Consider the following 11,514-nt stretch of genomic DNA (forward strand, 5'->3'; position numbering starts at 1 on the left):
TCTGACCTCAGATAAAACACAACACGACTGACTGACTTGACTCGGCTCACGACTCGATATGATTTGATTTGATTTGATCTATCTGCTCGTGACAGCCATCAAAGTATGAAACCTGGGGGCGGAGCCGCTTTCTTTGATTCGATTCGGTTTGATTTGACTTGCTTTGATTTCCCCCAGTCTCACTCAACCGGATAATATTCTTTCGCCACTAGACGTCTCCCCGAAACAAAGAGCAGTCCGACCGGGCCAGACTCATCTAGCCTCGCCTCACCTCGTCTAGGGTCACGACGGAGTTCGTAATCTCCCCGAAATAGAATGTTTCCCTCCCTCCTGACTATTATTACTCCCGCCCTCCGGAACTCCGTAATATCCTACGTATCCTGCGACGGACATCTCCCGCGCCCGTTCGAGAAGGCTTCTACCAGACGCACTCGGCATCTTCCCGACTGTGACAAGCCGGGGCCTGAACCTGAAGTTCGAAATTTGCACTGTGGCCGACGGTGCGTCTTCGCGGCCGCTTCTTCGCTTTTCCGCCTGGGTGCCATCCACCTCGCTCTCTTCCTTTGATTGGCGCTGAAAGGCTAAAAACGGCCTGAGTGCACTGCACGGTGCTGCGCTGCTGCGTACTGCGAGTTTGCAGATAGGTTGCGGATTGTACTTTCGTATCGGGCAGATACTTCTTGCGTCCGTCTGGTAGATACTAGTATCCGGCGGGTAGAGCACAGCGGGTGTCTACAGATTTCATGTATAGAATGTTTGAAAATTGCAGTTAGGACTGCTTGGACTAAATTCTCTGATGGTGAGGGGCTGCCCTGCCCTGCCCCTCCCTCCAACGCCTCTCTCTTTCTCTGCCTCAGTCGGAGGCGTCAGGCACTCGGCGGTACAGGTTCAATATGTACTTTATTCCGACCATGCATGAAATTAAGGGTCCTGGAGGGTGGATGGTACAGGAACTTGACATGGGTTTGGAGGCAGCTCAACTGGCGGTGAATCTTCTCTTTTGGGAGGCGTTCTTCCAGGGTTCGTGGCAAGATGCTTTGTGCAAACATTTTAGAAGTGTCAGGTGTTGTGCACTAGGGTGTGTTGCGCTGTCCTGGGGTTTGCCCTACTTGATACCGAAGATGAACAAACTGGTCGTGCAAGGCGAATCGCCCAATGCGTTATCTGGCTAGCCCCTTCATTCTGGATTGTACTGTAGGATTCAAATTTGATTGTAACAGCCTTATCTTTCCATCTCGCTAGTATCTCTAGTGCAGTCTAGTGTTCCATGTTTGTAGAGTACCTCCGTGCGCTCAATCAGAGTGCGCTGATAAGGAAATATATCCATTGCCCAGGTGTCTAGCAGTTGCAAGACTGAAGATTTGCACCCCCTTCCAAGGTTCCATCCAGGGCTTCACTTGAGTCTCACAACTAAGCCTTGGAATACACTCCCACATGATCTTTACTATGAACGTGCCCAACTAGCCTGACAATGCTACACTCGCTGATAGGACGATGGCGCGGGGTTCAACCTGCCATCTCGAGCTAAGCTCTCGTTAGCGGCCAACAACTCCACTTTCCAAGCATCGCAACTGCCTACAAGCCTTATCTCGATACTTCCCCGCGTTCTCATGATTGCACTAGTCTCTAACAGAGTCCAACTTTGTGCCATGGCGAAAGACGGGATAAAACTGGACGGCACACGCCGGTGCAATTGCGCGGCCATTTGACCCAACGCATTCCTCGCAGACACTGGCATCTTGCGCATGCTCTCCTCAATCTTTCCACTGCACCATGGCCGATACTATGGATTCCAAAGAGCTCGAAGTTGAAAAGGTCACCCCTACCGTGAAAATGGAAGAGGAAGGGGGAGAGGAGACTTCTGACTTAAAAGAGCCAGAGGAGATTATTGAGAATGTCGAGTACAGCTACGAATCGCATCGGTCTCCGTTTCCAGAGGGTGAGTGCTCATTCACTGCCCTGTGAATGTCAAGTTTGAATACTCACAGTTCCAATAGTCAGATCTGTTGTTCCCGAAACAGACGATCCCAGCATGCCCGTCAATACCGTGCGCATGTGGGTTCTGGGAGTGATGTTCACGGTTCTTGGCTCCGGCATCAACCAGTTCTTTTCACTCCGATATCCATCGGTGCATATTGTTGCCCTAGTCGCAGAGCTACTTGCTTACCCGATGGGTGTCTTCTTGGCAAAAACACTTCCCTGGCTACCATTTCGTTTGGGCCCCTTGGCACATTCACGCTCAACCCAGACCGGAAATTCAATATCAAGGAACATGCACTGATTGTTATTATGAGCAATGTTTCCTTTGGGTATGCAACTGCTGACTCGACAAACATTATCCAAGCCGCCAGCGCAAACTTCTACAATTTTAAGCTGAAGACAGGCTTCTACGTCTTGATAGTCCTATGCGCACAGCTCCTCGGCTTCGGAGTCGCTGGGCTCGCGGCTCCGTGGCTGGTTGAGCCAGCTCGTATCATTTGGCCCGGCGTACTGTCCAATTGCGCTATGCTGGAAACTCTGCATTCGCGCAGCAACACAGTGGCAAATGGATGGCGCGTCTCTCGTCTGCGCTTCTTCCTCTTTGTCACAGGGGGTGGGTTCCTCTGGTACTTCTTCCCAGGTCTGATATTCACAGCATTGTCCTATTTTACATGGGTCTGCTGGATCGCCCCCAAGAACGTCGTTGTGAATCATCTATTTGGCATGCAAACTGGATTAGGACTTAGCCCGATCACATTCGACTGGAGCCAAATCGCGTACAACACCAACCCTCTCCTATCTCCGTCATGGGCTGCAATCAACGTATTTGCTGGATTTGCCTTCTTCTTCTGGATCATCGTTCCTATCCTATACTACACCAATGTTTGGTTCACAGCATACCTGCCCCTCATGACCAGCGACGTCTATGATCGCACCGGCGCCTTGTATGATACTGCCCGAGTCATCGCCGCAGACCATCAGTCTCGACGAAACCGCGTACCGCAACTACTCGCCGCCCTACCTCGGCGCAACATTCGCCTTTGTGTATGGCCCTTCATTTGCCGCCATCACATCTGTTCTCTCTCATATTGGTCTCTGGCATGCTCGCGACGTCTGGGCAGCCTTCAAAGGCCGCAACAAGCTAGACATTCACGCTAGGCTTATTCGCGCATCCTACAAACAAACTCCATGGTACTGGTATGGCGGAATTATCCTTGTCATCACAGGCATGTCAATTGCCATGGTCGTAGTTTACGACACTAGACTCCCTGTCTACGGCATCTTCCTGGGTTTGATAATTCCCGCTTTGTACATGATCCCGTGTGGAATCGTTCAGGGTATTACGAACGTCGACGCAAACCAACTCAATGTGCTATCTGAGTTTATTGGTGGATATCTATTCGAAGGGCGTCCACTCGCAAACATGATTTTCAAGATCCTTTCCACAGATGTCGTGGGACAGGGGGTCTATTTCGCCATGGACATGAAGTTGGCACATTACCTCAAGGTTCCGCCTCGTACGACATTCGTGGCACAGGGCGTCGCGACGATTCTTGGCGCCCTTACCCAGGCCGGTGTCACGCTTTGGATGCTGGGTCATATTGATGGGATCTGCGAATCCGATCAGTCAGATAATTTTACCTGTCCCAATGGGCGGACGGTGTATTCCTCCTCGGTGATCTGGGGCCTTGTAGGTCCGCGTCGGCTCTACTCTGCCGGCAAGATTTACTCGGGACTTCTTCATTTCTTCTGGATCGGTGCTCTTGCTCCTGTCATTACATGGCTCATGTACCGCTATACTAAACAGCGGTTTTGGAAAATGATTAATTGGCCTCTGATCTTCGTAGGAACTTACAATGTTCCACCTGGTATGTACTTACCCGACAGTCTGCATTTCTCCGTGCCAATACCTTTCATAATCACTAACCTTTCTGATCTGTTAGCTACTGGAATCAACTACTCCAGCTGGGCCCTTGTCAATTTCCTCTTCAACCATTTCCTGCGTCGCAAGTTCTTTGCTTGGTGGACGAAGTATAACTATATTTTGGCCGCCGCTTTAGACACCGGTCTCGCTCTTAGTGGTATAGTCATATTTTTCTGTATTTCCTATCCTGGCGCGGTGTTCCCGGATTGGTGGGGAATACGGTCTACTTAAATACTGCGGATGGACAAGGTGTGCCGTACAAGGCTATGCCAGATGTCGGGTATTTCGGGCCTGCTAATGGGACATGGGCTTGATTGAGGCCTCGAGTCACGGTTTGTTTGTTACCCCCTGGGCTTGAAGGGATTATTTATCTTTCATGTTCAAGTTGCCCAGGTGCATACCCGGCTTTCAAGTTAGCATTATATGAACGCGTACTACTTCTTGAAGGAATATTGCAAATTCAAAATTCAAAATGTAAAAGCTACCCCCCCAGGGCTGGTACTAGTTCATGCTCGGCTTTATATACTCTCGCCCGGGGTCTCTTTTCTTACAAGATGACTGTCAGAAATGACGTGATTTTTTTTTTTTTTGAAAGAGTCCAACCCAAAAAGCTTTTGATGCGACAAAAAACAAATTAATAAATACCTAGTACTTGGGTAGATCTTGTTGAAAGAGCCCAACATGGGTTCCATGCCTCGGGGTGGGTGGTTGTTCATGCCTCAGGCACCCCAACCTCCGAAATGCCCCAAAAGAAAGACATCCCGCTTTTGCCGGGAATTGAACGGAGGCATAAAAACTTCAATCGTGCACCCTACCTCAACGAAGCATCTGTAAGGAAAAAAAAAACTGGTAGCTTCTCTTTGATTGAGCGTGTCATCCTTAGTGCAGGGGCCATGCTAATCTTCTCTGTATATTTTCATTTGACCAAATGTCCCGAAGGACATGAGGTTGTCCTGATAAGTGTCATATATACCCGCAAAATCACGTGATATAACCTCCACTATTGGTTCCCGCCGGCATCGTCATCGCAATCACCTCTCGATTTCTAGATCTTACCTTCTTGACCGCCGGGAACCGCTACGAGATTCTCACAGCCAGAGAAATGGTATGCCCTGCTCCAACGAATGACTCATTATCTCGCTCTGCACATTCTAACCTTGGTCCTTTTCAAATAGCCTCCCAAGAGGCGCGGAGCTCCCGCCAGCTCCTCCGCAGCAGCTCCCAAGCGCGCGCGCCAATCCAAACTAGCCAAGGAGAACAACATCTCCGCCGAAGAGGAGAACGAAATCAAAGAGGTCTTCCAGCTCTTCGCAGATAAACACGAAGATTTCCCGAAAGAGAAAGAAGGCGTCATTCCCCGCGAAGATGTGCGCAAGGCATTAGTGTACGTCCAGTCCAGTCCAGACCATCCCCTCCGACCATTATTCCACTTGCTTCTGCGCCAACAACACCGCAAACTCACCCAGACTACACATTACCAATTCACTTCACTTCGAGATAACACTAACATCCCCACTTCTCGCAGAGCCCTCGGCCTCCCCCCATCAGACTCAACCGAACTGTCCGACATCCTCTCCGCCCTCGACCCAACCTCAATCGGCTACGTCCCCTACAACCCATTCGTCTCCGTCGCAGCAGCGAAATTACGCTCCCGCGACGACGACGCCCTGGTCGCCGAGGTAGACGATGCATACCAGCTCTTCACGCGCGGGTCAACGGGGCCGATTTCGCTGGGCCATTTGCGTCGCATTGCGCGCGAGTTGAAAGAGGACTCTGTCGATGATGAGTTGCTTAAGGATATGATTCTTGAAGCGAATGGTGGGGCTGGTCTTAGTGCTGGTGTTACTTTGGAACAGTTTCATGATGTTATGACTCGTGCTGGGGTCTTTTAGGATTGTGCTCGGGGATCTGATCCTGGCTTTTGATGGTTATGGTTCTGCGTTATGTCGCGCTTTTGTACAGTTTCTTTCTTTTTATGTGGTTGATTTTCAGGATGGATATATGGGTGTGGGTGGCTTGGTGTTGGGGTGGTGTTTGGGATTTGGCGTTTCTATTGCATAGCGTTGAAGATACTTTCTTTGAAGTTTGGACTTTTTCATGCTCAATCCAGACGATGAGTATTGTCTGTCCTGTGTTTATTCATCAACCAAGACTATGGATCAATCCACGATGATAATAATACGTGAAATTGGTTCGTTCATCATCCATTGATGACAGTGTTATTGTAGATACATTCCATCCTCCAACCGCAATAGCAATTTAAAAGAAATTAAGTCCGATACCGAAAAGAAAGAAGAAGCCTGGAAGAACACACCCATGAAGAAGCAAAGAAAAAAGAGGAGAGCAGAAGACATGACCCGCGCATCAACTATCAAATTCCTCCGAGATAAGCCAAGCACGGCTCATCCCCCCATCCACGTGCATCAGGTAAGAACAAGAGCAAGCGCAGACGACTGTGAAGTAGGCGCTATTTAGGAGATCTCAGCCATGCCAAGGTCCTCGCCAACGTTGGCCTGGGGAGCAGCGTTGACAGGAGCAGCGCCCTGGGCAGGGACATTCTCGCCGCCGGCGAAGTAGTCGACCATCTCGGCGTCAAGCTCCTCAACGGACTTGGGCTTACCACGGCCAGGGTTACGGCCCTTGCGACCCTTGGCGCCACGAGCTTGACCCTTTGCTCCTTCGTTGGCGTTGGCATTGGCGTTGGCGTTGTTCTTCTTGTTAGCTCCGCGGCCAGCCTTGGCAGCGGTGGCAGGCTTGGGCTGGGACTTCTGATGACTATCAGAGAGTTAGCAAGGGGCCGGATTATCGAGAGAATGTCGAAACTTACGCGATGCGCTCGGTGAGCGGCTTGGGGGCGGGAACAGTCGGGGCGTGGGAGGCATCGTAGACAACCTCAATCTATAGAATCGTCAATAATCTCTTCCATAATAGTAGAACACAATGCTTCTGACCTTCATGGGACGGCCATCGACATGGAGACCATTAAGCTCCTTGGCGGCCTTGGCGGCAGTGTCGGCGCGGCCGAAGATGATGGAGGCGATGCCACGGCTGCTTCCGTTTTGGTTGTAGGTGAGCATCACCTTTTTGACGGGGCCTGCAGACTTGGTGAAATATTCCTATAGCGCAGACGATCAGTATGCTGCGTCTGATAGTTTCAGTTGAATCAACGGCAGTCGAATCTCGAATGAAAAACGACAGCGACAGCGCAAACGAAAAGAACTGCAAGTCCGACGAATGAAAGAGCATCAGCGAGCACATAGCGGCGATCGGTCGAATGTTGTGTTCCTAGAACCGCCGACCCACTCTCCGCCTTCGCGGAGACAAAATCCTCTACATTCCAGTTGCACAGACACGATATCAATCCCCCACCGAAATCAAATGGCGCCCCATCCCTCATAGTTTGAACAATCAAGCGCGATAAGTCTTCGAACGACACATGGTGGCCTCACAGTGCTACCAAGAATGCACGCCTTTGTTGCTGCAATTGATAACAGAGTGTTCCACCCTGCGTTCTCATGATCGCCCTCGGTTGATAAACACAATCGCATGATGAAATGCTGTACAAGCTATCCCTCAAGATTCACGCCAATGGGATTCACCCCACCGAGTAGTGCAACTGGAAGGGAAGCCGAAAAAAAGATCCCGCGATTGAGGGCGCCCGAATTTGTTCACAAAGAGATGCCCGCTGTGTCACTGATGCGCTCGCTGATGCCCTCTCCAAAGCTCAAAAGACGAGATAGGAATAGTATGAGCGGGATTTCGAAAACAAAGTGTAGGATGAAGATGGTCATCTTCAATCCTCGGCACAGTACTCGGATGATAATCAAGCGGTGGATCACCTCTGGGTAGGGATCGACACGAGCAGAATACATCTGGTCACTGAAGTGACAACGCTTCCACTTCCTGTATCGCAATATGCCAACCAGGAAAGAGAGAAAATGTTTGCAGATACATGTGGAAGGAGCGTCTGTCTGTGCCGGGAGCGCGCTGGGCACTGCCAACAGGCGGGGAGGGTACAGAGGAACAGAACAAGTCGGACATGCGAGTTGAAGTCGTTTGCACCTCGAAGAGTTCGAAAGCAAGATGGCGATCAAAGCCAAGGCGAAGGCCTCTAGATCAACATACCTTGATATTGGCCTCAGACACATCGGACGGCTTCAAGAAGTTAGCAAATGCTGAATCATGAACTGGAGAGGGGTGAATGGATGCTTACCAGTCCGCTCACGATGATCTTGCTGGATGCAGCTGGAACCGGGGTAGGGTGAACCGCCTTCGCAGGGGCCTTGGGGCCTCTGGAGGACTTCTTGACGCCTCCGACCGTGGGGGGCCTTGGCAGTAGCGCGACGGTTTCCACCGCGACGGCGAGCATTCTGGCGACGGTTGCCGACGAGATCGTCGAGCGACTTGTCCAGGTTGGCAGACATCTTGTGGGAGAGAGAGATGGAAAGGTGGTGATTTGGAAGAGGAGAAGTCGCGATCGGAACGCGTTGTCAAGATCGGATGCGCCGCTTGAAAAAACAGTACTTGGAGAGAGTAAGAGAGTTGGTGCGAAGTAAAAATTGTACTTGGTTGGGAGCTTTTCCTTTGGATGGTCAAGGAAAAGTTAGGAGATAAGAGTGAGAGGGAGAGGGAGAGTCAGAGGTCAGAGAGAGGTGAAATGGAACAGGAGGGAAAGGGAGCGAGACCTGGCAGGGCGCCCACAGCCACAGCCACTGGGGGCGATGGACCACTGGACGGGCTAATCCTCTTTGGGCGTTGGGCACCGGAGGGTGTTTGTTCCGTTTGCATCGAGGCTGAGTTGACACTGACACTCCCTTTCATTAAGAGCTGCAGGTTGTTTGTTTGAGAATAATTGCACTTACAGATGCTGGTTTTATGGAATGGGGAATTTCATATATGTTCACTATCTCATTGAGATTGTCTACTACTGGTTCTAATTGGTATGCCCACCAAGATTATGATGACATCCATACTACACTTATACAATGCAGTCAAGGCTGGTTGAATCATATATTTGGCCCCAGTGTGATTAAAAACATACTACAAGTATTACTAGCAGACTAGTAGTACTAGTAATAGATTACAGAGCTGCCAAGACAAATACTGGCTACTGGGTGGATGTAGAATTACTTTGTTTCATTCTATATGAGGTCCAGCTCGCGAAGAAATCAATAAAGAACTCCCGCCAAACGCCTGCCAATGGGGAAACGCAGAAATAAAACAAAGGTTCTGGAAACAGGATAGTGGATGGTGCGGCGTATCCAATGCCTCAATCACTGTAGAGGGGGTGGGGGGTATATCAGCTCTTGAGAGCCTCCAGGCGGCCTCGCATCTCGTCGAGAGTCTTCTCTTGATCTTCGAATTCGGGCTCCTCGGCGACTGGGGCCTCTTCTGCGATTGGCTCGGTGGGCTTGGCGGGTGCTTGGGAGAGTTTGCCCTGCAAAACCTCTTGCAAGATCTTGTCCACCTCTTCTTCTGCCTCCTCATACTCATCTTCAAATAGCTCATTGTTGGGGATTGCGTCATCAATGACTTCCTCAATAATACCGGCTCGGACTAGCTCGGTCGATAGTTGGTGCATCGTGGATGACAGCTCCGGTAAGCGCACTAGCGTGTTCACATCTTTCATGATTCCCGTAGACTTCTGGAGGCTGCCCTGGATCTTGCGCACAGAAAAGGCCTCGTTCACCTGCATCCCGACACTCTGTAACTGGGCCCGGCTTGTATTCAAACGGGTGGTTTGTTTCCGAATCCTCATAAGCTCCCGCGCAAAGGTCTTGGTTTCGCTGGTTGCCTGTTTAGCCTGTGACGGGTTTCGTTGCGCTCGTTTGGATGAACTGATGATGTGTTGACGGGTTTTGGTATCGAGACTTTTGAGATGGGCAAGATCACGGTCGAGTTGTCTGGTATTTGCGCGAATGAGGGTATTGCATTTTCTCATCTGGCCGGGCGAGTCGTCGTCAGCAGCTTTCTCTTGAAGCAAGTTCGCCACAGATTAGAGAGACGTACCTGGACCGCAGGGTCGGGCCCGAAGAAAACAGCCTTCAAGGACTCCATGGTCGTAGAGCTTGCAGTTTGAGGATCTGCGAAAAATGACAATGGCTAATCGGCTTCTCCAAAAGGCTGATCGATAGCGAATGATTTGCGAGCACTGGGTTCGTGGTATTCGTGGGGTGTGAAGAGAGATGCGCCCGAGTGTATTATCCTCCCACGGAGACGTGTGAGAGCGACGACAGAGTCACAGATACTGTTAGCTACAAGCAAAGCCAGGCGGACCACCAGACTGCTCGACCCTTCTCTGTTGCGGTCTTATCAGTTCGGCGATCCCAGGATGCCTGCGGCGGAGGAGGGGCGTGGGGAGCCATCACTGCTGAGTCAGAATTATTTATGCCTCAGGCTCTCAAGATGAACCAGGCAAACAAGGCAAACAGGCGTGTCAGTGTTCCAGTACCTTCTAGCAGTGTGAATGCGGGCGCCAATGCGTCTTTGAAGTGAGCTGCTTCCCTTCCCCCAACCACACACCTCCATCTCTTCTCCCAGTTCTTTCTTCATCTTCATCTCTATACTTCTCTAATCTATCCCTTTTCTCACTTCTCACCCCTCACCAAAATGTCCGGAACTGTCCACCCCGAAGGTACGTTTTGTGATAGCTTCGACTTCCCCGCTCTGAACAACTTGACCCTGCACATTTTGCGCGATCAGTCCGTGACGACGTTATCTGATTGCACGGGCCATGTTGAAACATGGAGCATGGGATAGTCTCCAATGCTGTATCCCATGAATTGGAAGTTGAAAGACCTGAGAAAAGCTAACTGGATCACCGGGTAGTTACCTGGGCCCAGCGCTCCTCCGACTCGGATCCCGAGCGCAACTACCTCTACGTGAACCTGAAGACTGCCGATGTCCCCAAGGCCGATGCTAAGCTGAGCATCACCGCCAACAATGTCTCCTTCACCGGTCCCTCCCGCAAGGGTGTCACCTACTCTGTCTCTCTGGACCTGTTCGGCGAAATCGACCCTGAGAACAGCAAGTCCAACCACACCGACCGTGAGGTCGAGCTCGTTCTGCGCAAGAAGGAGCTGAAGCTGGAGTACTGGCCCCGTCTGCTCAAGGAGAACAAGAAGGTTCACTTCCTGAAGACCGATTTCGACAAGGTATGACCTGCATCATGGGAAGCGGGGTAATTTTTGCTGATTGACGATTGGCTAACGAAATTCTCAGTGGGTTGATGAGGACGAGCAGGATGAGGCTACTGAGGATGACTATGCCAACAACTTCGGCGGCATGGGTGGTGGCGGCGAGGAGGGTGGCCTGAGCAACATCGACTTCTCCAAGCTCGGTGGCATGGGTGGTGCCGGTGGCATGCCCGACCTGAGCGCTCTGGCCGGTGGCATGCCCGGTGGCATGGGCGGAGCTGGAGATGACGAGGGCGAGGATGACGATGTAAGTGATTCAAATTCTATTCCGCAGTTCTCCTATATTTGCATTGTGGTACGGACGGATTGCTAACGGTATGAACAGGAGGACCTCCCCGAGCTGGAGGAGGCCGACCAAAAGTCGTCCAAGATCCAGGAGGTTTCTTAAATATCCTAACATGTAACCCCTCCTCT

General features: G+C 51.0%; 4 protein-coding genes across 4 annotated transcripts; 2 read left to right on the forward strand and 2 right to left on the reverse strand.

Annotated features, from left to right (window-relative positions):
- Positions 1–1,773: 1,773 nt before the first annotated feature.
- On the forward strand, positions 1,774–5,796 carry optD (uncharacterized protein; the record flags this gene model as incomplete). The annotated part of the gene is made up of 7 exons (XM_056630661.1): positions 1,774–1,939; positions 1,998–2,103; positions 2,154–2,924; positions 2,962–3,848; positions 3,924–4,061; positions 4,954–5,009; positions 5,080–5,796. 7 exons carry the CDS (start codon positions 1,774–1,776, stop codon positions 5,794–5,796), a joined length of 2,841 nt encoding a protein of 946 aa, XP_056489963.1.
- Positions 5,797–6,375: 579 nt separating this feature from the next.
- Positions 6,376–8,328, reverse strand: N7509_006025 (putative RNA annealing protein Yra1; the record flags this gene model as incomplete). The annotated part of the gene is made up of 5 exons (XM_056630662.1): positions 6,376–6,679; positions 6,732–6,802; positions 6,856–7,020; positions 8,030–8,091; positions 8,118–8,328. The coding sequence occupies 5 exons, from the start codon at positions 8,326–8,328 to the stop codon at positions 6,376–6,378; spliced, it is 813 nt and encodes a 270-aa protein (XP_056489964.1).
- An 875-nt stretch (positions 8,329–9,203) lies between these two features.
- N7509_006026 (ESCRT-III subunit protein VPS24) lies at positions 9,204–9,961 on the reverse strand (the record flags this gene model as incomplete). Its single annotated transcript, XM_056630663.1, has 2 exons — positions 9,204–9,845; positions 9,914–9,961. 2 exons carry the CDS (start codon positions 9,959–9,961, stop codon positions 9,204–9,206), a joined length of 690 nt encoding a protein of 229 aa, XP_056489965.1.
- Positions 9,962–10,513: 552 nt separating this feature from the next.
- Positions 10,514–11,488, forward strand: wos2 (Hsp90 cochaperone SBA1; the record flags this gene model as incomplete). Its single annotated transcript, XM_056630664.1, has 4 exons — positions 10,514–10,538; positions 10,733–11,058; positions 11,126–11,347; positions 11,426–11,488. 4 exons carry the CDS (start codon positions 10,514–10,516, stop codon positions 11,486–11,488), a joined length of 636 nt encoding a protein of 211 aa, XP_056489966.1.
- Positions 11,489–11,514: the final 26 nt, after the last annotated feature.

This window comes from Penicillium cosmopolitanum, assembly GCF_028827165.1.
Source record: "Penicillium cosmopolitanum strain IBT 29677 chromosome Unknown utg000006l:49.0-5199605.0:1.0-5204138.0, whole genome shotgun sequence".
In the NCBI taxonomy this organism is placed as follows: Eukaryota; Fungi; Ascomycota; class Eurotiomycetes; order Eurotiales; family Aspergillaceae; genus Penicillium; species Penicillium cosmopolitanum.